At 44.2% G+C, this 25,939-nt stretch overlaps 1 protein-coding gene across 22 annotated transcripts in view; it reads left to right on the top strand.

Annotated features, from left to right (window-relative positions):
* LOC110522153 (TGF-beta-activated kinase 1 and MAP3K7-binding protein 2) overlaps positions 1-25,857 on the top strand; it is a 70,346-nt gene extending 44,489 nt beyond the window's left edge. Inside the window, exons 2-8 of one of the 22 annotated variants that reach the window (XM_021600291.3) lie at positions 15,644-15,842; positions 15,948-17,655; positions 18,910-19,070; positions 19,763-19,853; positions 22,214-22,309; positions 22,690-22,791; positions 23,778-25,857. In XM_021600291.3, the coding sequence (XP_021455966.3) occupies positions 15,741-15,842; positions 15,948-17,655; positions 18,910-19,070; positions 19,763-19,853; positions 22,214-22,309; positions 22,690-22,791; positions 23,778-23,890 (2,373 nt within the window). In that variant the 5' untranslated portion in view covers positions 15,644-15,740 and the 3' untranslated portion in view covers positions 23,891-25,857. Of the gene's footprint in view, positions 1-15,643; positions 15,843-15,947; positions 17,656-18,909; positions 19,071-19,762; positions 19,854-22,213; positions 22,310-22,689; positions 22,792-23,777 lie in introns of those variants that run through there. The other 21 variants (XM_021600293.3, XM_021600294.3, XM_021600295.3 and 18 more) reach the window with 21 other exon arrangements.
* Positions 25,858-25,939: the final 82 nt, after the last annotated feature.

Here is a 25,939-nt window from a genome sequence, read left to right on the forward strand (position 1 = left end):
CCCTGACCTGCACATCTACAATCACCTAATGTCAGGGCCCCAGACTAAGATTTTCCCCTGGTGGCACTGGTGCCACTAAGATTTTCAGTTGGTGGCACCAGAACATGATTTGGTCACACAAATTTTTTTTGATAATCTTAAAGTCATTCACAGTGCTTTATTGAAAAGGGTAATAAACTACTGAGATGGTATTCAAGAAGTAAGTCATTTCATGTTGTGATAAAAACATATTTGTATGTGCAACCTAATCCAGTGATTGTCATGCATTTTGGGTTGACAATTAGGCTATAGTATTTACAGTACCAGTCAAAAGTTTGGACACACCAAATTATTCTACATCTACATTGTAGAATAATAGTGAAGACATCAAAACTATGAAATAACACATACGGAAGGAATCATGTAGTAACCAAACAAGTGTTAAACAAATCAAAATATATGTTATATTTGAGATTCTTCAAAGTAGCCACCCGTTGCCTTGATGACAGCTTTGCACACTCTTGGCATTCTCTCAACCAGCTTCAACTGGAGTTCTTGAAAGAGTTCCCACATATGCTAAGCACTTGGCTGCATTTCCTTCACTCTGCGGTCCAACTCAACCCAAACCATCTCAATTGGGTTGAGGTTGGGTGATTGTGGAGGCCAGGTCATTACTGCATGCACAAAACAAATATTTGACAGCAAGGCTTTTGATCCAGGAGGGGATTCTCTGCTGTTACCAAGCAAAGCTTGATTTTGGAAGAAGCTAACTAAATGGTCGCAGTCTGGAGCCCTGCCTAATGGGCTGAGCAAAAAGAGGACACAAATATCTAGTTAAGACCGGTTTCTAGTTTTCCAACAACGTCTTGTCATAATATGTTTTAACATTATTATGCTCTGATATAGTATTGTTGGGTTTATTGTCCATAGGGATCAAGATTGTAGTTTATACAAGGTTAAATGCAGGCAGTCACTGAGTCTGAGGTGCTCAAGGAGCTCCTTAAACTTGACCCCAAAAAAACATCTGGTTCAGATGGTTTAGATCCTTTATTCTTTAAGGTTGCAGCCCCTATCATCGCAAAGCCTATCTCTGACCTTTTTAACCTGTCTCTCCTCTGTGGGGAGGTTCCCATTGCTTGGAAAGCAGCCACGGTGTGTCCTTTATTTAAAGGGGAGATCAAGCTGATCCTAACTGTTATAAGCCAATTTCTATTTTGCCCTTATCAAAAGTGTTGGATTAACTTGTCAATAATCAACTGACTGGCTTTCTTGATGTCTATAGTATTCTCTCTGGCATGAAGTCTGGTTTCAGTTCAGGTTATGGATGTGTCACTGCAACCTTAGAGGTCCTACATGATGTCACTATTGCTCTTGATTCTAAGCAATGTTGTGCTGCTATTTTTATTGACTTGGCCAAAGCTTTTGATACGGTAGACCTTTCCATTATTGTGGGCCGGCTAAGGAGTATTGGTGTCTCTGAGGGGCCTTTGGCCTGGTTTGCTAACTACCTCTCTCAAAGAGTGCAGTGTATAAAGTCAGAACATCTGCTGTGTCAGCCACTGCCATCTCAGCCACTGCCTGTCACCAAGGGAGTACCCCAAAGCTCAATCCTAGGCCCCACGCTCTTCTCAATTTACAACCACAACATAGCTTGGGCAGTAGGAAGCTCTCTCATCCATTTATATGCAGATGTTACAGTCTTATACTTATACAATTCCCTCCCCGGATTTTATGTTAAACGATATACAACAAAGTTTTCATAGTGTCCAACAAGGTTTCTCTGCCCTTAACATTGTTCTGAACACCTCCAAAACAAAGGTAATGTGGTTTGGTAAGAATAATACCCCTCTCCCCACCGATGTGATTACTACCTCTGAGGGTTTAGAGCTCATACAAGTACTTGGGAGTATGGCTAGACTGTACACTGTCCTTCTCTCAGCACATATCAAAGCTGCAGGCTAAAGTTAAATCTAGACTTGGTTTCCTCTATCGTCATTGCTCCTCTTTCACCCCAGCTGCCAACTAACCCTGATTCAGATGACCATCCTACCAATGCTAGATTACAGAGACGTAATTATAGGTCGGCAGGTAAGGGTGTGCTCGTGCGGCCAGATGTTCTTTACCATTCAGCCATCAGATTTGCCACCAATGCACCTTATAGGACACATCACTGCACTCTATACTCTGTAAACTGGTCATCTCTGTATACCCGTCGTAAGACCCACTGGTTTATGTTTATTTCTAAAACCCTCTTAGGCCTCACTCCCCCCTATCTGAGATACCTACTACTGCAGCCCTCATCCTCCACATGCAACACCCGTTCTGCCAGTCACCTTCTGTTAAAGGTCCCCAAAGCACACACATCCCTGGGTTGCTCGTCTTTTCAGTTCGCTGCAGCTAGCGACTGGAACGAGCTACAAAAACACTCAAACTGGACAGTTTTATCTCCATCTCTTCATTCAAAGACTCAATCATGGACACTCTGATAGTCACATAAAAAAATTAAAAAATTGTCACGTGCTGAATTCAACCTTATTGTATTACAGTGAAATGCTTACTTACGAGCCCCCTAACCAACAATGCAGTTTTAAAAAATACGGATAAGAATAAGAAATAAAAGTATCAAGTAATTAAAGAGCTGCAGTAAAATAACAATAGCGAGACTATATACAGTGCCTTGCGAAAGTATTCGGCCCCCTTGAACTTTGCGACCTTTTGCCACATTTCAGGCTTCAAACATAAAGATATAAAACTGTATTTTTTTGTGAAGAATCAACAAGTGGGACACAATCATGAAGTGGAACGACATTTATTGGATATTTCAAACTTTTTTAACAAATCAAAAACTGAAAAATTGGGCGTGCAAAATTATTCAGCCCCTTTACTTTCAGTGCAGCAAACTCTCTCCAGAAGTTCAGTGAGGATCTCTGAATGATCCAATGTTGACCTAAATGACTAATGATGATAAATACAATCCACCTGTGTGTAATCAAGTCTCTGTATAAATTCACCTGCACTGTGATAGTCTCAGAGGTCCGTTAAAAGCGCAGAGAGCATCATGAAGAACAAGGAACACACCAGGCAGGTCCGAGATACTGTTGTGAAGAAGTTTAAAGCCGGATTTGGATACAAAAAGATTTCCCAAGCTTTAAACATCCCAAGGAGCACTGTGCAAGCGATAATATTGAAATGGAAGGAGTATCAGACCACTGCAAATCTACCAAGAACTGGCCGTCCCTCTAAACTTTCAGCTCATACAAGGAGAAGACTGATCAGAGATGCAGCCAAGAGGCCCATGATCACTCTGGATGAACTGCAGAGATCTACAGCTGAGGTGGGAGACTCTGTCCATAGGACAACAATCAGTCGTATATTGCACAAATCTGGCCTTTATGGAAGAGTGGCAAGAAGAAAGCCATTTCTTAAATATATCCATAAAAAGTGTCGTTTAAAGTTTGCCACAAGCCACCTGGGAGACACACCAAACATGTGGAAGAAGGTGCTCTGGTCAGATGAAACCAAAATTGAACTTTTTGGCAACAATGCAAAACGTTATGTTTGGCGTAAAAGCAACACAGCTGAACACACCATCCCCACTGTCAAACATGGTGGTGGCAGCATGATGGTTTGGGCCTGCTTTTCTTCAGCAGGGACAGGGAAGATGGTTAAAATTGATGGGAAGATGGATGGAGCCAAATACAGGACCATTCTGGAAGAAAACCTGATGGAGTCTGCAAAAGACCTGAGACTGGGACGGAGATTTGTCTTCCAACAAGACAATGATCCAAAACATAAAGCAAAATCTACAATGTAATGGTTCAAAAATAAACATATCCAGGTGTTAGAATGGCCAAGTCAAAGTCCAGACCTGAATCCAATCGAGAATCTGTGGAAAGAACTGAAAACTGCTGTTCACAAATGCTCTCCATCCAACCTCACTGAGCTCGAGCTGTTTTGCAAGGAGGAATGGGAAAAAAAATCAGTCTCTCGATGTGCAAAACTGATAGAGACATACCCCAAGCGACTTACAGCTGTAATCGCAGCAAAAGGTGGCGCTACAAAGTATTAACTTAAGGGGGCTGAATAATTTTGCACGCCCAATTTTTCAGTTTTTGATTTGTTAAAAAAGTTTGAAATATCCAATAAATGTCGTTCCACTTCATGATTGTGTCCCACTTGTTGTTGATTCTTCACAATAAAATACAGTTTTATATCTTTATGTTTGAAGCCTGAAATATGGCAAAGTTCAAGGAGGCCGAATACTTTCGCAAGGCACTGTACAGCGGGGTACCGGTACAGAGTCAATACGCGGGGGCACCAGTTAGTTGAGGTAGTATGTACATGTAGGTAGAGTTATTAAAGTGACTATGCATAGATGATAACAGCAGAGAGTAGCAGCGGTGTAAAAGAGGGGGGGGGGCAATGCAAATAGTCTGGGTTGTGGCTGCTTCGAGTGATGTATTATCGTCTCTACCTTCTTGCCTTTGTGCTGTTGTCTGTGCCCAATAATGTTTGTACCATGTTTTGTGCTGCTACTATGTTGTTGTCATGTAGTGCTGTTACCATGCTGTGTTGTCATGTGTTGCTGCCATGCTATGTTGTTGTCTTAGGTCTCTCTTTATGTGGTGTTGTGGTGTCTCTCGTCGTGATGTGTGTTTTGTCCTATATTTTTATTTTTTAATACTAGCCCTCTTCCCCGCAGTATACATTTTGCCTTTTGGTAGGCTGTCATTGTAAATAAGAATTTGTTCTTAACTGACTTGCCTATTTAAATAAAGGCTAAATAAAAAAATAAAACATAAATAAAGATTACCCTGTCCACAACCCAGTTACCCCTTGTATCCAGATAACTGCAGGTTAAACCCAGTTGTCAATACTCATTGATGGAATGCAACAGCATTTCCACTTCCAAGTGGCTGCTAGGTGAACTCAGCATTTTGTTGCCCACAGAAATGTTGTGTTAAAGAGGTGGGGGAGGAGCAGAGTAAGGGGAGGGAGGAGGTGGAGGGAGTAAACCAGTGATTGAGCCTGTTGTGTAAGAGAGACACACACACAACACACACACTGAAAAGCAAGCTGCAGCAAGCGCCTGGAAGAGAGCTTCACCCACTTACCGCTTTTAAATCCCCCTTCCCCTACTGCTAATTCCTTATACGGTCAGGAAAGACACAACCTGCCAGGCAGCTTTTCCATGTTATTTACATTGTTTACAGAGGAAAACAAACAGTGACAATTGACAACCCCTTTGAATGCTCACGAAGACAAGAAGTGTAATGGAGGTTCAGGTTCGTTTGTGTTTGTGTTTGTGAGACCTCAGTTTCCCACGTTGCCCAGAGAGGGGGAGGGGTTGGTTGACCTGGGGAGCTGGTGCCCTTGCCTGCTTCCAATCAACCAGGCTGTGGTGCTGAATATTTTGTTTTATTCAGCACCGTCTACCCCTGTTTGTGGGCAACTAAAAGATCTGCCTGTCTTCCAACGGTTGTGCCAAAGCTGAGCTGATCCAACAATTATATGTGCAGCGTGAGGCCCTAGCTTCATGGCACAGTTGAATAGGGTATGGTTCTGCTTTGAAGACCTGGCTTGGAACAAAAGCTCTTCAGTTACTTGCGTGTATGTGAAATGGGAACATGTAGGTCTAGTCTACATGTAGGTCTAGTCTACATGTTGTTAATCGATTTGTTGGGTTATACAGTAGATTGGTTTTTTATCCGTAATGACAGAGGTTTAAAACGATATGCATTTGTGCACTGTGCATGTGTGTTAAAAAAAACGCTTACATTTAAAGTGACAATGTACATAGAGGAAAAAACCCGCAGAATCATACTGTTGTGTAGATATATATTAGTTTGGCAAGAGATTCTAGATACGAATTCTATATGAGAGAGTCTGGTTTTAGTTTATGCTAAAAATGTAGTCGTGTGATCGTACTTTCTATTAGGACTGAGACACACCGGTAGGATTGCCAAACATTTTCTTGCCGAGAGTACTTAGTACTTCCGAACAGAGGGTTGGCAGTCAATCAGTTTGTGTTCACATAGCACAGACCTTGAAGCCGACAGCCTTGTTAAAATGCTCCAAACCAGAAGGTGGCAGTAGCGTTGCATTCTTGAGCTTAGTTTCCCTGTATGTGTTGCTTTGTAGGTAGCCAATGTTAGCTAACTAGCTTGCAGCGCTAATGTTGCTATCGTTGTAGAAAGCACTTGTTGATTCTAGCCAGATAGCCACAGCTAGATAACTTATTAGCAAGAAGACAAAGAAACAATGTAATTCCCTCTAATTCCCCATACTGCCAATGCCAGCCCATAGCCACATTTTTTGCTAACTAAACGGTTAGCATGTAATTCGCTAGCCAGCACAACATAGCTAGCTAGCCAAAGACACTGCAGTAACTCTTGGCAGTTAACACAGGCAGCTACTTCATGGAATCTAATCCATTGTGATTTAATTATAATGTCAATACTACAAGTAACTGCTAAAATAAAGGAAACACCAACATAAAGTGTCTTAATAGGGCGTTGGGCCACCACGAGCCAGAACAGCTTCAATGCACCTTTGGAGGGATGCAACACCATTCTTCCACGAGAAATTCCATAATTTGGTGTTTTGTTGATGGTGGTGGAAAAGGCTGCCTCAGGTGCCACTCCAGGATCTCCCATAGGTGTTTGAGATCTGGTGACTGAAACGATCATGGCATATGGTTTACATATGTTTTCATTCTCATCAAACTGTTCAGTGACCACTCGTGCCCTGTGGATGGGGGCATTGTCATCCTATGGGGGCATAAGCCATGATCGTAGCCAAAATAATGGCATGCCCAGCATTTTTATACATGACCCTAAGCATGATGTTATTTGCTTAATTAGCTCAGGAACCACATGTGTGGAAGCACCTGCTTTCAATATACTTTGTATCCCTCATTTATTCAAGTGTTTCCATTATTTTGGCAGTTACCTGGAGCTACAGTGGCCAGCTAGCTAGCTTGGAGGAATTATTTAGTGTTGTGTGCACTTAGCTAGCTACCATCCCATTGCCTACAATACATATGAAGTGTGACTGGCTCATTTAGCAAGCTGCAAGGGGTGGATGTCACCTGGAAAAGTAGCCTCTTTTACTTCTTGTTGGCTGTCCTTTACACTCCCCACTCGTGCTCTCTGATTGACTCAAAGTATCATTTTTTTGTCCCGACAGGGAAACCGATTCTACATGTAAACGCGAGCAAATGTCATCAGTCAGACGCTATCTGCAGGTGGTCCCCAAAACACACCACGCAGTCAGCAAGCCGAAACGAACGCCAGATAATCGGCACATCAACATTCAGTGCAGTGTGTTCTCTCTTAAAGTCTAGATGTTCATTCTGTTTAACAATATGACATTAATGTAGTGGTAAACCACCTTGATTTTCGAGAGGGGAGGCTCTGCGAGGTCTTTGCTGTATAAATGCTTCTCTGTTAATAAGACCAGGCACCTCAATGAAGTTTCCATTCAGGCTTAAGCTTTCAAAATCCTTTCGTGAAGGTGAAAGTTCCTCACAGTGTTGTGGAATCAAAACAATATTTATGTTAAAGAATGGGTCAAGTTCCATGCTTCCAGAAGACGAAGTGTGTGTGTGTGTGTGTGTGTGTGTGTGTGTGTGTGTGTGTGTGAGCATGTGTGCGTGGGTGGGTGAATATGAACATGTGTGTGTTAGAGGGCGAGTTAGTCCCCTCTGTGTGCCTGGCTTCAGCTTGTTGCCATCATGGATTTAATCTGAGGTACACCAAGCTTTAAAGGGTAGGTAGCATAAACGTAACCACATGTAATTTATGGATTGGCATTAACATACGCATCAGGTCCCAATGCAAAGTTACACCTCAAGTCATGTCTGAAGTCATGCCGGAAAATATTTTTGCGGGGGTGTGACGTAATATGGAGGACCCGGCAAGCCAGCCTATTCTCTATAATGTTAACTCCTACAGAAATAACTTTAAATGTATAACCTCAAATTAAACCAATAGTTTCCACTCATGACTACTGGTTTCAATTACATTTTCACCCAAAGCAAATACTTTATGAATTTATTGTTTCTGTCACGCCCTGACCTTAGAGATCCTTATTATTCTCTATGTTTGGTTAGGTCAGGGTGTGACTCGGGTGGGAAAGTCTGTTTTCTATTTCTTTGTTTTTGGCCGCGTGTGGTTCCCAAACAGAGGCAGCTGTCTATCGTTGTCTCTGATAGGGGATCATATATAAGTTGTCATTTTCCTTTTGTGGGATCTTGTTTTCTGTTTAGTTTCTGTAGCTTGACAGAACTGTGCGCTTTCGTTTTTTGACTTGGTTATTTTGTTTGGTGTCATCAATAATGTTACGATGTGCACATACCACGCTGCGCCTTGGTCCACTCTTCATTCTACAAATGAGAGCCGTTACAGTTACAAATCAGCTTGCAAGGTCTCTAGCCAACTAGCCTGCTAGCGTTAGCCCTACCAACATGCTAACTACATGAAAAAGCTGCTGAATAAAAACGACCCTTTAAGATGAGCTGTTTCCATCCTGGCTGTAATCTGAGGTACACCAGCTGTTGAAGGTGGTCTGAACCACAGTACAACAAAATGGGACTCATTTGTAAATATTTTAGACATGAACTAATATTTCTCAGATGATCTGCTGCTTAAATGGACTTAATATACAACCGAGTGTACAAAACATTAGGTACTAGAATTTTTGTTATGTTCAGTACTTCTGTCAAATGTGTCTCGTGATTGAGAGGATCCCGTCTGTATTGACGCAGCCTCTACAGAGCTAAGAAAGGGCCTGCTCCACTTGCTCATTCATTGGTAGAGCTGTCTGGGCTGCTGTTAGCTCCCCACTCAGGCTGCACAGATGTTAACATACTTGAATAATGTGACACCGCATGCAGAAATGTTGAAACAATGTCCGTAAAAGCTAGAACGCTTTTACAATTCAAGACGACACCGGTAGCTTCCAGTATTAATTGTAGGCTAACTTGCCTTGCTAGCTTACGGCAGAGTTCACTACCCTAGTACTTTGTTTGTGATCAAATGCTAACCATAATGCAAAATATACTGATTTCGAAGCTGATTGTCACCAAAAAACGTGATTAATTAATTTGGTCTCCCTCGCCACCTAAGCTCATTCACTTCCTCGTCTCACTCGCCTTCGTTTGGTTTCCACTAGATTCCATAGCCACAAAGTCAGATTCCACAGCCTGAGAGAGAGCGAAATAAAAGATTGCTTCTTCTATGCAAATGTTGTTGATCAGTACAATAAAATAATATGTTCTCCTAGCAGTTTCCAATAAAATAAGTCCTAAATGGAAAACATTGTCATCTGTAGCCCCATGAAATCAGATAAAACAAGCTCAATAACTCAATGCATGCACATATTCCGAGTGAGTAATAGGCATTCACCTGTATTGGGAATAGACCTAAGATACATCTTGATTTACCCAGTTTATCAATATAGATTTACCATTTATGTTGTTTTGTAGTTAGATTGGTAAAAACAAAGTCACATTTATTGTATGATTGTATCATTTATTAATGAATGCGTACATGGCTGTCTCCAAAAAATGGACTTACAAATGTTCTAATGTAATGATATTGAACTCAAAAGATGCCCATTAGTTGAACAGAGCAGTAGCGAGAGTTGATCTGTCTGGATCAAGTGCCATTCTGTGGGTAAAACATTTTTATTTTTTATTTTTGGGGTATCGTTTTGGTATCGAGTATCACGATGGTATAGAGTATCGTTACACTAAACTTGGTATCGAAGTAAAAATTCTGGTATCATGACGACACAAATTGTGGGTAGTTTAGAAGATATCCGTAAATAAGTTAATAAATATGTAAACAACCCAAAACATAACTAAGTTTGTACACTGCTCAAAAAAATAAAGGGAACACTTAAACAACACAATGTAACTCCAAGTCAATCACACTTCTGTGAAATCAAACTGTCCACTTAGGAAGCAACACTGATTGACAATGAATTTCACATGCTGTTGTGCAAATGGAATAGACAACAGTTGGAAATTATAGGCAATTAGCAAGACACCCCCAATAAAGGACTGGTTCTGCAGGTGCACTTCTCAGTTCCTATGCTTCCTGGCTGATGTTTTGGTCACTTTTGAATGCTGGCGGTGCTTTCACTCTAGTGGTAGCATGAGACGGAGTCTACAACCCACACAAGTGGCTCAGGTAGTGCAGCTCATCCATGATGGCACATCAATGCGAGCTGTGGCAAGAAGGTTTGCTGTGTCTGTCAGCGTAGTGTCCAGAGCATGGAGGCGCTACCAGGAGACAGGCCAGTACATCAGGAGACGTGGAGGAGGCCGTAGTAGGGCAACAACCCAGCAGCAGGACCGCTACCTCCGCCTTTGTGCAAGGAGGAGCAGGAGGTGCACTGCCAGAGCCCTGCAAAATGACCTCCAGCAGGCCACAAATGTGCATGTGTCTGCTCAAACGGTCAGAAACAGACTCCATGAGGGTGGTATGAGGGCCCGACGTCCACAGGTGGGGGTTGTGCTTACAGCCCAACACCGTGCAGGACGTTTGGCATTTGCCAGAGAACACCAAGATTGGCAAATTCGCCACTGGCGCCCTGTGCTCTTCACAGATGAAAGCAGGTTCACACTGAGCACATGTGACAGACGTGACAGTCTGGAGACGCCGTAGAGAACGTTCTGCTGCCTACAACATCCTCCAGCATGACCGGTTTGGCGGTGGGTCAGTCATGGTGTGGGGTGGCATTTCTTTGGGGAGCCGCACAGCCCTCCATGTGCTCGCCAGAGGTAGCCTGATTGCCATTAGGTACCGAGATGAGATCCTCAGACCCCTTGTGAGACCATATGCTGGTGCGGTTGGCCCTGGGTTCCTCCTAATGCAAGACAATGCTAGACCTCATGTGGCTGGAGTGTGTCAGCAGTACCTGCAAGAAGAAGGCATTGATGCTATGGACTGGCCCGCCCATTCCCCAGAACTGAATCCAATTGAGCACATCTGGGACATCATGTCTCGCTCCATCCACCAACGCCACGTTGCACCACAGACTGTCCAGGAGTTGGCGGATGCTTTAGTCCAGGTCTGGGAGGAGATCCCTCAGGAGACCATCCGCCACCTCATCAGGAGCATGCCCAGGCGTTGTAGGGATGTCATACAGGCACGTGGAGGCCACACACACTACTGAGCCTCATTTTGACTTGTTTTAAGGACATTACATCAAAGTTGGATCAGCCTGTAGTGTGGTTTTCCACTTTAATTTTGAGTGTGACTCCAAATCCAGACCTCCATGGGTTGATAAATTAGATTTCCGTTGATCATTTTTGTGTGATTTTGTTGTCAGCACATTCAACTATGTAAAGAAAAAAGTATTTAATAAGAATATTTCATTCATTCAGATCTAGGATGTGTTATTTTAGTATTCCCTTTATTTTTTGAGCAGTGTAGTTATAGGTAACCAGATCGCGACAACAACTAAGTTACTAAGTCTTTGACCACACTGTGTTGTTACTTTGGTGAGTAAAAACGCATGCTTCCTACCTACCCTTTAAGACAAGCTGTTGACGGTGGTCTGAACCACAGTGCATCAAAATGGGACTCATTTGTAAATATTTTAGACATTAACTAATATTTCTCAGATGAGCTGCTGCTTAAATGGACTTAATATACAACTGAGTGTACAAAACATTAGGAACACCTTCCTAATATTGAGTTGCATCCCCTTTTCTCCTCAGACCAGCCTCCAATAGTTGGGGCATGGACTACAAGGTGTCAAGCATTCCACAGAGATTACTGGCCCATGTTGACTCCAATGCTTCCCGCAGTTGTCTCAAGTTGGCTGGATGTCCTTTCGGTGGTGGACCATTCTTGATACACACAGGAAACTGTTGAGCGTGAAAAACCCAGCAGCTTTGCAGTTCTTGACACACTCAAACCAGTGTGCCTGGCACCTACCATACCCAGTTTAAATATTTTGTGACTTCTCTGAATGGCACACATACACAATCCATGTCTCAATTGTCTCAAGGCTTGAAAATCCTTCTTTAAACTGTCTCCTCCCTTTCATCTACAGTACATTGAAGTGGATTTAACAGGGTGATCAATAAGGGATCATAGCTTTCACCTGGGTTCACCTGGTCAGTCTATGTCATGGAAAGAGTTCCTGATGTTTTGTATACTCAGTGTATTTGGAATAGGATTTCTTGTACTCACTCCAATGTTCAAATATTCTTTGGATAGTTAGAAATGTTGGGTTGTTGAATGAGGCCTTGAAGCTCTCAGGTGTAGCACTGATTTTGAGGATTTGACAACACTCCTTTGTTCACAATTGTGCTTGGCCCCAAATATTGAAGTGAATGATTCGGTCGTCGTACCTTGACCCACAGCAGATGTGTGTTTGCACGGTAGCGTGCGTGTGTGTGTGTGTGTGTGTGTACCACGTGGCCACATTGGAGTACTGGGGCCCCTGCCAGCAGGCCTCAGAGCGTCCACTGCCAATTAGTCCCTTTATTTGTTTAAATTTCGCTGGACTGCGAAGTAGTTAGACATTCCAAGCCGTGTTGCTGCCTGGTGCCTGACGCTGCAGAGGACTGCTCTGATTGAAGACTGTGGGATTTATAGGGATTTTCACCGTGGTAATGGCCTTGGCGTGTCGATGGCATAAACCAGAAGATATACCAGCTGGTTTAACCTAGGGGACTGGCCGTGTTGAAAGGTGTGTTAGGCACGGGGCACTGATGGAGGGAAAGGCTGGCTGGCTGCGTAGTGGGCCTCTATTTTCTATCAATCAGAGTAAAATGTGCTGGCCATATATCATGATATCTGATCCCCACAAATAGGGTTACCTTGGACCTACAACCCTCCAGGTTCTCATTTATAGAAACTGTGAACTTTACCTACTGCAGCTACACACCAGATCAGGAAAGTAACACACCTCAGGTTGTAACAAAGTTGCATTCATCATCTCCATATGAACATAAAATGACATAGATGAAGTAGGCTATAACTTGTTTGTTTAGAATATATATTATGTATATTACTTGCCATGGCTTTTTAATCTGGGGCGGCAGGGTAGCCTTGTGGTTAGAGCGTTGGACTAATAACCGGAAGGTTGCAAGTTCAAATCCCCGAGCTGACAAGGTACAGATCTGTCATTCTGCCCCTGAACAGGCAGTTAACCTACTGTTCCTAGGCCGTCATTGAAAATAAGAATTTGTTCTTAACTGACTTGCCTAGTTAAATAAAGGTAAAATAAATAAATAAAAATGTCAGGAATGCTGCAACAGCACTGTGTCCAGTTACAATCTCCACTTAAGGCTCCCGTGCATTGATCGTTAATACCCATTACATTTTTTCTCTAATTGAAGCGGACATTTTTATGGTGCACCCACTCATACTGAGTGAATGAGTCCATTGACAAGAGCGTGGCAGGGGCTGTTACCTCCAGAAATTAGCCTGGAGCTGCGGGTCAGTGCTCTGGCACTGGGAATAACAGCTCTGCAATGGGAGCTTTGTTTATTTATCTCCCTGGTTCCATAGTTCTCCTCTCAGGACCTATGACCCCCCCCCCCCCCTTTGCTCCCTCCCTCCACAGGCCCAGGAGTGGCTGTGAGGCTGAGCCAAACCAGGGCCTTTTCTTTTTGGGCTGTAATTATGTGCAATAAGGAAGTGTGGACCTTTTTTTGTTTTTTGAAGGCTGGAAAGAAACTCTAACCACAATGTTGACCTGTAGTTGGGTCAGTTGCCAAGTAGTGAATTTCCTTTCCCACAGACAGACTAGTCCTGCAGCCCAGCCTACGAGAAGAGCCTGAATGGTGGATCATAAGAGTTCACCACTATGCCCTTTGGGCTGACCTATGCTCCTGTTTCTAAATCACACTAGGTAGATTTGTGTTAGTAGTGTTGAGGAGCCCCAGCTTTGGCTCGGTGATTGAAACATCAAAGCCTTGTTTTCCATAGACCTTATTAGCTGGAGGCTGTTACGTTTTCTCCAAACATGTAATCTGTGATATGGCAAACTTATATTCTTCTAGTTTGTATTTGCAGAGAGAGCCTCTCCTTCCTGCTTACTCCTTTGCTCATCTTTTTATGCAGTGAAATGAATTCTTCAGTCTGGTTGGTGTGATTGCAAAACTTTCCATATCCTTGTATTGCAAAAGACAAAAGAAGGCATTGACTGACAGTTTGAGTGCCTGGGCTGAAAGAAAATGATGTACCCAGCCTTTCTTGTTCTGTGTCTCACTCTCTGAAACATGATTTACACGTTTTTCTCATGTGAGGACACATTGCAATAGTGTGTCACGATCGGGCTAGTTGTTTCATTGTATCATCCAAGTCAATATCCTGCCAGTTTTCAGATGTTATCCCAGCCGGTCTCGTTTGAGTCAGTCTCAGGCTGTTCCAGAGCCCTGTTGCTGCTGGCTCCCTCTTCTGACAGTAGCCCTGTGACTCCTCCCACTGTTATCATCAGTTCTGGTGGGATGTTTTGTCATCCAGATTGACATCTCCTCAGTTATGACATTACACATGCTCCCAGTTCAGATAAGACAGCACTGCTACTTGCTATGTCATTTCCTTGGCACAACAGGAGTAATGTGCCTCAAAGCTGCAATGTCTCACTCCTCTTATCAGACGGTCATACTTTGTGTTTAATATTTTTAAAGTCGCTTCTGGATTTAATTTGGCCCGACGTCCAATCTGATGGATTGGATTACCATCAAGGGACCTATAACTTTGAGAGAATCCAGAATGCTCATCCTCCACCCACACTGGATTCATCTCTGCAGGTTTTTTCGGGGCCTACAGCGCAATGTTTTGAATTGGCAAATTCTGAGCCTCCCGCTCGAGGACGTTTTGATTGAGTGCGGTTAGAAATAGCTCCAGAGTGTGGGCATGTGCGAAAGACATTCACCAAGCTACACCGTGCTATTCTCGTGAACATCCACTATTCTCCTCGACTCTGTATATCTAGGCTAAATATTCACCAGGGTCAAAAGACCCTCAATTCCGTGCTCTTGAGAAGGTCAGCATCATCCACACCGTGTGGCCCTGTCGCTCAGTGTGAATGACGCTGATCTGTCGGAGGTAAAGCTGTGTTTTTTTGCTTGCCTCAAAGCTCCTCTGTAGCATTGACTTAACTGACGATCGTGTGCAGATTGCTACAGTTCTGGGAGCTACTGTTTGGGTCCGCTCTGTCCTTAATAAGACAATGTTGACGTTAAGATCGGTTGGAAAGGCTTTTGCTTCCTCAATAGTCCGAGGTGGTTTCCTACTCTTTTATTAAGATGATTTTGGGGAGGGGAGGGGCTGTGAAAATGAAAGCCTTTCCTATTTTAAAAAGGATTTCTGAAATATTGTTTTGAGAGCTCCCCCCACCGTGATGAAACAGGCGACCTCAACATGTCTGACTGGTGTTTTTTCACCAGTATGAAGTTTGAATAGGCTGCTGTGTGCTCCCTCCTTCCCTGTCACTGCGTCACGCATAGGCCTACCTTGTCATTAACATACTTTCAAAACACAGACTGGTACCGGTACAGTACACACTGTCTCTTTACTCTGTGTAGACCAAGAGAGGGTGTGTATGAGAATAGTAGGGAAACCCAGAAACTGCTACATGTGTGTGTGTTCAGTTACAACTGGGGCGACTAACCGAAGCGTCTGTTTTCCAGAAGATGCTCAAGTTGTGGCTGAGGTGCTGCCACCACTGAGGCGTCGTCAGTGTGCTGAACGGAGCGAGCAGAGCAGTCCTGACCTGGCAGTACACGAATGGCCCAGGGAAGCCACCAGATTGACATCCGGGTTTTGCACGACCTGCGCCAGAAGTTCCCTGAAGTTCCAGAGGGTGTTGTTTCCCAGTGTGTTCTGCAGGTGAGTCTGGGGTATCCTCCTTTCCAATCCGTAGGTTTTACCCACCAAAATATATTTAGCTGATATATCACAAATTACTGATTTTGAAGCTTCTCTTTTCCTCAGAACGACAACAATTTGGACGCCTGTTGTGAGTACCTGTCTCAGGTGAGCCCGGGGTACTTGTACAGCGAAGGAGGAAACCTCAGCAACAACGACGACCCCAGCTTCATCAGGCTCCGCAATCACATGACCCAGCTGAACCTGGGCCTGCAGTCTCAGTTTCAAAATGTGCATGCGGCCCCGGGACGGGACGGCCTGAGGATGAACGGCAGCAGGACTCTGTCCCACAGCCTGAGTGACGGGCCCCTCCAGACAGGACAGACCCCCAACAGTGACTTCTTCCAGCAGGAGCCCCAGTCAGCCCCTGTGCAGGCACCCTCCAGCCTCAATGTGTTTGCCGTGATGGAGCCCACGCGCAAGCCCCAGCCGCCCCAGCACCTGGGACTCTACCAGCTGGGGGGCAAAGGGCAGTCCATGGGCCAACATGGCCAGCAGACGCCCCGCTTCAACCCCATCACCGTCACCCTGGCCCCCAACATCCAGACGGGACGCAACACCCCCACCTCTTTGCACATACACGGCGGGCCCCATACACAATCCGGACTGAGCAGTCCACAGGGTAACTCTATCTACATCAGGCCTTATGTGACCCAGCCCGGCGGTACGACCCGGCAAAGCCAGCAGCAGCAGGCTGGCAGGGCCCAGTACAGCCCCACCTCCCAGCCCCAGCAGCAGATCTATCAGATCTCCCATCCCACTTCACTGCCTGGCTCCCGGACAGGCCCTTCCTGCCAGCAGCACCAGCACGGCTCCTCACATACCTCACAGCACCAGTCACAGGGCCACCAGACCTCCCATGTCTACATGCCCATCAGCTCCCCTACCAACCCACAGGCCCCCTCTATCCTCCAGGCCCCCTCTGGAGGTCAGGCCTCCTCCTCTGGTGCCTCCTCCTCGGTCATGCCCTCTGGCATGTCCTCCTTCAGCCAGTACAACATCCAGAACATCTCCACTGGACCGCGCAAGAACCAGATAGAGATCAAACTTGAATCTCCTCAGAGGAGCAACTCCACCACGACCACACTGCGCACCAGCAGCAGCCCCCGCTCCAACTCCTCCACCTCCTCCTCCTGCCCGTCATCCTCCTCCTCTGTCGGTGCAGCCCCTGGCACCACCACTACCCCCCTGTCCATCGGAGGCCCGGGCCTAAGCCGCAGCCAGCCCACTGTTTACATCTCTGCCAGCCCGCCCACCGCTGCTACTACCACCCCCTCTGACGAGGCCGTCATGGTCCCAACCGGCTCTCGCTCCCAGCCCAAGTTTTACATTACTGCTAATAACGATGACGGTGGAGGCAGAAATCCTCCAACCGTCTACATCTCTGCTCAACCTCCTCCGCACGGGTCGCAGGGGGCCCGGAATATGGGGGGCCAGGTGAGCATGGGCCCCGCCTACATCCACCACCACCCACCCAAGTCCCGCGCGTCTATGGGAGGGGCAGGCACGGCCACCTCGCCCAGGGTGGTGGTCACCCAGCCCAACACCAAGTACACTTTCAAAATCACAGTGTCCCCCAACAAGCCCCCAGCAGTGTCCCCTGGCGTCGTTTCCCCTACCTTTGAGGCCACCAACCTCCTCAGCCTCCCGTCAGACCACCATTTTGTGGAGCCAGAGCCCCATCATCTCTCAGACCCTCTGTCTGCATACAGGGAGAGGCCCAGCGAGCCACGCAGACTCAGCATGGGTTCAGACGACGCTGCATACACACAAGGTAAGACAGGATCAGGGTTACTAAAATCTCAGCCGTTAGCTGCTTTGCTTTGTCGACAGTCACGGTCTGTCACTAGGAAGTATAGACACTCACCCACAAACACACATCCGGATACAGTTAGTTGTGCAATTGTTTAAGTTGAACTATGGTATCTCTCAGTCACATGTGCAACAAAAGTCAAGTGGCCAAAGAGACATAACATCCACTTTTGAGAATAACTTTCCCCCATGACAGTAAGGAATAGAATGCATTTTTGTCCACCAGTAGTAAATGCCTTTTCCACTGCATTCTGCCAAGAAAGTCATTTGACTATTGCGTATCGTTTATGCCTGCTTTTAACTTTGATTTCCGTAATATTGACACTAATGCATTTTTTTTAAGCCAAATTGCATCGACGTTTGTCTCATTAAAAACCTCTTGGCCTTAAAACCCCTGCTTCATCTCAGCCTGATTTGAGGGAGCAGATGAATTGTTGAAGGTGACTCGCTTAGGGGAGGGGTGTGATTGGAGCATGAGTCGGCTGCTATAATGCTGGGTTTGCGCTGACAGCCCTTGGACTGCGGCAGAGTGAGTCAAATGTGTTGGAGCGCAGCGTTTCCTTTTTTGGACTTTGACTGGATTACGTGCGAGTCGGTGCCTGTGGCCTTTGCTAGACGCTTACTTGCTGCTGCGACTACTGTGGGGCTTCTCCTCTCTCTCCCCGGCCCTGAGGCTGTGCCTTCTGACCCTTATCTTTCACTGCAGCCCTCTACATGCATTCCTCGTCTGCCTGGAAAAACACAAAGCCTACTTCTGAGTGGTGTGGGGGGGGGGGGGGGGTGGTATTATGTTTGTTATTTACTTTGGTCTTTCTGTGTAGGGAATGAATGAATTAAAGCAGGGATGGCTAATTTCCTCATAGCATATAGCATGTTATGAATGCGTTATAAGACCAAGCATGTTATGAATGCGTTATAAGACAATATAACACTTCTTAGGATGTGTTTTGAGCAAGCTTTTCCCCGGGATCATTGTTCACTCCCCCAGAAGCCCTTTCTAAAATAGGCCATGAAAGGAAGAACGATTATGCTACTGTATGATTCTTACTCAGCCCCACTGCACGTAGCGTTATTTCCAAAAGGGAAATGTATCTAGCTTTTGCGGTTCTTCAAACACACCATAAGCCTGTGCTGTAAGCATGTACTTCAGCAGTCAGAGATAAGCCATCAGTCTGTCCCCATGTCACAGGGTTAATGTGTACTATGTATCTTGTAGCCCTGTTGGTTCACCAGAAGGCCCGTATGGAACGGCTGTGGCATGAGCTGGAGTTAAAAAAGAGGACGCTGGAGAAGCTAAAAGAGGAGGTCAACGAGATGGAGAATGACCTGACTAGGAGACGGCTAGAACGATCCAACTCCCAGTCCCAAATCCCCTCGGTAAGTCCGCACAGACACTGCTCTCCCACTACACACACTACTCTCCCACAGAGAGATACTACAATGACGAGAACATCAATGTTCCTCTCCTCGTGTAGCAGCTGGATTCAACTGTGTTAGTAGAGGTCTTCGGCAATTTGACTCGACAATACGCTCCTGAGTCGCGTGGTGTATTTAATGTCTTTTCTAAGGAAACCATGATTCTTTGGGGCATTTCAAAAAACACACACCCTCCCTTTGAATTTTTTCACCCAATGTCAGGTTTACGTTAAGCGTGCAGCTATGGGTTTATTGAACTATATCAGACCGCAAATCAAGTGGTGCTCTGAGTTTTCTGTTGAATCAGCATTTTTTTGGAGTCAACTATCACTGTGTGTTAGTCAGGGCCGCGAAAAGAGGACGTGGAAGATTAAAGTTAAAAGCCTGGAGTTGAACTCAGTAGCTCTTGTGTTTTCTGTGTATTCACTAGGCCAGGGAGACCTGGAGATAACTCTCTTCCTGACACTGTTAGCCCACTTGGCTCCGTGCACCTCCGTTGACTTATTACAGGCTTGTGTTGTGAGTCCGTACCGAACAGCATGTGCCGAGGCTCTCAGTCTCTCTACTCCTCCACTGTGCCTCATCAGCATACCATGCTGCTGTCTGCCTGTAAATGGCGGTTTATATGACCCTGTTTCCTTCTCTCTTATCAGATTGAGGAAATGCAGCAGTTACGATGCAAAAACAGGATACTACAGATTGACATCGACCTTTTAACCAAAGAAATCGATCTTCAAACAAGAGGTAGGCAGCTCGGCTTGGTTTCGTGGGGTGGGCTTTGTCAGCGTGCTTGCCGGTGTTGGGATGAACGTGACACCAGCTCTCTGTGTGTGGTGTGCATGCATGTGCTGTACGTCCAGTGTGTTCATGGCGTTTTAACGTGCTGTCTTTGTTGCTTTAAGATTGGCTCCTTCGTATAGCCCGGGTCGTCATATTTCATTGTTTAGTCATATTTCTGTATGTTATAATGGGTAGCTCTGTAGAGGGAGCGAGAGAGTCAGAGAGGGGAAACTAATGTGGACTACAACAGAGCGAAGCAGAGCGGGGAAGCATGACCTGTGTTCAGTCCAGCTGTACAGTAGTAGGTCTGTCTGCCTCTGCCAGGCCTGGTCTGGTCACATCCCCTCGGCACACGCAGTCAAGGTGCTGCCATTGTAATGTTAACTACCAGTTGTTTCCTGAATTGCATCCTGTTGCTGGTTGGTAACAAAGGATTTATAGCCCACCTGGCCGCTCTCCACGGCCAACAGGATTAATACACCAGCTAGCACAGTCACACAGGTTAATGGAGAATTTAAGGTAGCTCAGAATTGAATATGGCTTCTATTCAATAGATGGATTTGTGAAGAGTAAAGAGTCATGGCTTTGTTTTCTGAGTTCTTTATTTGTCTTTGTGTGTTAGACTGCAGTCTCTTGCTTTATTGGTCTGTGACTCCTACACAGTTGCTGCTGTATGTGTGACTGTTGCATGTACAGTTGAAGTCAGAAGTTTAAATACACTTAGGTTGGAGTCATTAAAACACGGTTTTCAACCACTCCACACATTTCTTGTTAACAAATTATAGTTTTGGCAAGTCGGTTAGGACATCTACTTTGTGCATGACACAAGTCATTTTTCTAACAATTGTTTACAGACAGATTATTTCACTTATAATTCACTGTATCACAATTCCAGTGGGTCAGAAGTTTACATACACTAAATCGACTGTGCCTTTAAACAGCTTGGAAAATTCCAGAAAGGATGTCATGGCTTTAGAAGCATCTGATAGGCAAATTGACGTAATTTGAGTCAATTGGAGGTGTACCTGTGAATGTATTTCAAGGCCTACCTTCAAACTCAGTGCCACTTTTCTTGACATCATGGGCAAATCAAAAGAAATCAGCCAAGACCTCAGAAAAAAAATTGTAGACCACCACAAGTCTGGTTCATCCTTGGGAGCAATTTCCAAATGCCTGAAGAAACCACGTTCATCTGTACAAACAATAGTACGCAAGTATAAACACCATGGGACAACGCAGCCGTCATACCGCTCAGGAAGGAGACTTGTTCTGTCTACTAGAGTTGAATGTACTTTGGTGCGAAAAATGCAAATCAATCCCAGAACAACAGCAAAGGACCTTGTGAAGATGCTGGAGGAAACTGGTACAAAAGTATCTATTTCCAGAGTTAATCGAGTCCTATATCGACATAACCTGAAAGGCCGCTCAGCAAGGAAGAAGCCACTGCTCCAAAACCGCCATTAAAAAGCCAGACTACGGTTTGCAACTGCACATGGGGACAAAGATCATACTTTTTGGAGAAATGTCCTCTGTTCTGATGAAACAAAAATATAACTGTTTGGCCAGGGGGAGGCTTGCAAGTCGAAGAACACCATCCCAGTGTTGGCACAGAGTTGGCAGCATCATGTTGTGGGGGTGCTTTGCAGCAGGAGGGACTGGTGCACTTCACAAAATAGATAGCATCACGATAAAGGAAAATTATGTGGCTATATTGAAACATCATCTCAAGACATCAGTCAGGAAGTTAAAGCTCATTCGCAAATGGGCCTTCCAAATGGACAATGACCCCAAGCATACTTCCAAAGTTGTGGCAAAATGGCTTAAGGACAACAAAGTCAAGGTATTGGAGTGGCCATCACAAAGTCGTGACCTCAATCCCATAGAAAATGTGTGGGAAGAACTGAAAAGGCGCGTGCGAATAAGGAGGCTTACGAACCTGACTCAGTTACACCAGCTCTGTCAGGAGGAATGGGACAAAATTCACCCAACTTAAGCTTGTGGAAGGCTACCTGAAACATTTGACCCAGGTTCAACAATTTAAAGGCAATGCTACCAAATACTAATTGAGTGTATGTAAACTTCTGTGATAAAATAAATAAAAGCTGAAATAAATAATTCTCTCTACTATTATTCTGACATTCTTAAAATGAAGTGATGATCCTAACTGACCTAAAACAGGGAATTTTTACCAGGATTAAATGTCAGGAATTGTGATGTATTTGGCTAAGGTGTATGTAAACTTCCAACTTCAACTGTATGTTCGTATGCTATGCGTACTGATGCTTTCAGTTTTGCTTATGATGTCTCTGTCCTGTTTGTCGCAGGACCCCACTTTAATCCCAGTGCAATTCATAACTTCTATGACAACATTGGATTCCTAGGTCCCGTCCCACCCAAACCCAAAGGTACTTTACGTGTTGGTAAGTTTAGGAAAGGTTGCATGGTCGCCTCTGGACAACCTCTTCCGCTTCCACTTTCCCCTCTCTTGGTGTTTCATGAATGAATATCTATTAATAATGGGGCTTGACATCTGTACTTGTGATGGTTTCTATCAGGGGTTATTTCTGTCTATCTGGGTAAACGTCTGCGTTGTTTAGATCATTCTCATCACGTATGTTACCTTTCATTCTAAGTGTTTTCATTCAAGTATCTGTAAAACATGGCATCATTGGTGTTTTCATTCATACTTCCAGTGTTGTTTTCACCTCTGCATATGTCATCTTTGTTTTCATGCCATTCCTCGCCTCCGTCCGTCTCTTGCTTCATTCCTTCCCTCCATCCTGTGCTTGGGACCTGTCAGAGCCAGAGGGTCAGGGGACAGACGGAAGAATATTTAATGTCACCTCCACGCTAACCATGGAGCCCTCTTCTGCCCCTCCTCCTCCCGCTGCTCTCCCCCTGGGTTGGTACCTGTAGCTCTGTCCGTCTGTCCCTCTGTCTGTCCCAGTGGTCCAACCTCTCCCCTTTCCTCCGTCATACTGAGTCAGTCCTGTCCATCCAACCTGCACACCATAACAATCTTTCAACAGATGACCTTTACATAACGTTTTGCCATTTCATACTTAGAAAGCACCATTGACCACTAGAAAATAACTTGAGTCATCCCTTCAGCACATTTGTTGATGAAAGGTTTTCCTGTTATTTAAAAATTTGACAGGATTCTCTTAGCACTCGGATACTTTCTTAGCATTAAAAGGGCAATATGCAGTTGCTACATGCCATTTTTGGACTTAAAACTAATGGAAAAAAACTAATGATGTATATATAAAGGAATGATATATACCCATTGATTATTGAAGAATATAACTTATAAATGCCTCAGGAGCTTAGTTCAACTGTTGTACCCCATCAAAACTCAAAGAATAAGCTTGTTTTACTCCAATGTAAACACAGTGCATGTAAACAAACACTGTAGTCTCAACATGGTTAAATCTATCATTTTAATATCATCAATGGTCAGTACTTGCATCCACAGCTCTGTCTATGAATTTGAGAGTGGTTGTATTTCTCCAGGCCCATCCCTCTGCTTTTTACTGAAAAGCAGAGGGATGCTTTTATTGTTTCAACTGCGGCTTGCCCCTTTAATCATTTTCTTGTGCAATACACATCCTGGAGGGTAAAAGAACCACAGTGATTCAGCAACTACCAACAACTGCCAACTCAAACCATCAGTGGTGCAGTGACAAAATTCCATTTTTATTGCTGAAAAACAAACCAGCACGTTGATTGACACATTGATTCACCCTTGACAGTCTCAGAACACATTGATTGATGTTCATTGCCTGCAGCTGCCTGTATGTCTGTGTGTTTCTCTGTAGTCTGTTGGGTGACTAAAGCCTCTTTCTCTCCCTCTCTCTCTCTCTCTCTCTTTCCCTCCCCTCTATCCAGAGTCAGACCAGGAGGAAGACGAGGGTACGCAGTGGAGCTGCACTGCCTGCACCTTCCTCAACCACCCCGCCCTCAACCGCTGTGAACAGTGCGAGTTCCCACGGCACTTCTGAGCCACAAAGACGCCGACAATACCCAACACCCTGCTCCACTTTTCTATGAGAGTCAAAGAAACTAGATTTGAAAGGTTTTTCTTTTGCTAGTGGTAAGAAAATGAATGGACAGGGTTTGTAGTTTTTTCCATTTTGGGCCTGTTTCTTTCCCCCCCCCTCCTCCGAGGTTTGTATAATGCTGAAGGCTTGACTGGATAGTGTTTACAGGTTGTGTTACTTTACTTAGCCAGCAGAGTTGGAGGATACCTCACCTTGGAGTCTCTGCATGCATGGGGTCATCCCCCTTCCCTGCTCAACGCTCGACGGGCGACTTTACCCCTGGGGATGCCTCGCTGCTTCCTTATACAGTATTATCGGTGTCCTGCAGTGTGAGGGCACACACACACGCACGAAAACCAACATGGGTGCCTTTGCTGATTTGTGATGGCCTAATCAGGAATGGGAACTTTGGTCAGCTGTCACCTCACACCTGAAGGGAAAACTAACAGACTACTTGTGGACTATTTGTTTGGTTTCTGTTTCTATAGGATGGCTGGGGGAAACTCAGTGTTATTACTGCCACCAAAACCTGCCTCTCGTTCTGCCCTGTAGTGTCCCTTATCAATCTCTTCAATCTACAGTAAAAAGAACGGAAAATAAATTGCATGCTTTATGTGTACAGTACATAGGGGGAGGAAATACCCCTGAGCTTTTTACTGTACATAATTTTTGAATGTGCCTTAAATGCCTTCTTCCTCACACTATGAAACACTTGTATTTCCTGTAAGTATAGCTTTATAGACTTTAATAACTTTGTTTTGTTTCCATTTTCTTTCAAACCAATAAGCACAGTGTCCCTTTTAAGCTCTTTACTTGATTTCTGTGAGAATTTTAAGTATCGTGTTTAAAAAAAAAGGGGAAAAAAAGGGAGCAGTTGTATGAAAACTCTGCAGTCCTGAAGCTTCGTTCACTCCGTCTGTTGTTCATCGCTTGTGTAAATGCAGAATTCCCTGTGTACGATCTGCAAATGCGGCAAAATCGAAAGATGGACAAGTTTTCTAGGATGCCAGAGCTCTTGGACTGGTGAAAAAAAGCTCAGAAGCAGAATGACATCTTATCTGACAACTGGAATGTAGGTTTAATATTTGGGGACTTTTACACCTCAGCGTCACGAGACCCATGAATTTTTCAGTTCATCCTAAAACTTGCATCAAAATAGACGCTTTCAAATCGGATGGAAGAAAAGACTTTGGTAATTGTATTAAGGTGTTGTCTATGTACAGCTTGGTGGAAGGCAACTGTTTCCCGAGGGCTTTCAGAAATCAGAGTATTTTGCTATGCAGTATAAATTGGGTTTTCTAGAGTGTTCCAAAGATCAGAATGAATATGTTTAAAAAATATTCCTGTTTCAAATCAGCAGATATTTATATAGGTATGTGCTTTACCATATCTCCTCCTGGCCAGAAGTTTAGAATATATCCTCCAAAAAAAAGACGACAAGGACAGTGCCATCTTTACATTTCTAGTAAAGTGAGACAAAATGGTGACTGTCCTCTTTGTATCTTGTTTTTATTTGGTTTCATTTGTCCTGTGAAGCTTTTGTTTGATGCGGATGGTTTAAAAGTTTACCATTGTAATGATTTTACCTTAATTGTGGAATAGTTTATTATTCTTTGTGAAGTTTTTTTACATGTTGCCTTACATTAATGCCTTAGATTGGCATTTGTATTGATTATCTATGCAGTCACAAATCAAGATTCTTTTTTTTTTTTTTTTTTTTTTACCAAAGCTTAGTATATTGTTAAAAAAACAATTAGGTAGAAGCTAAATTCTTTGTTGTCTCTCTTAAGCACTTATGTCATGTTTTTTCCCCCTCTAAAACCCTCAAAGAAACCCAGTTTTCATCTTTATCTGCAAAGCTCGTTGTGAAGAGTCAGTTCATACTTGTTTTATTAATAAAACAAAATAAAATCATTTGGATATCTAAAGTGTTTTTGATTTTAGCTGGGAAGTTATTTGTAAAAAAAAAATTGTAAAAAAAATCTATTCTGGATTTCTTATTGGATATTC

The sequence above is a fragment of the Oncorhynchus mykiss genome, chromosome 4 (genome assembly GCF_057628025.1).
Source record: "Oncorhynchus mykiss isolate SJ-2025 chromosome 4, ASM5762802v1, whole genome shotgun sequence".
Lineage (NCBI taxonomy): Eukaryota > Metazoa > Chordata > Actinopteri > Salmoniformes > Salmonidae > Oncorhynchus > Oncorhynchus mykiss.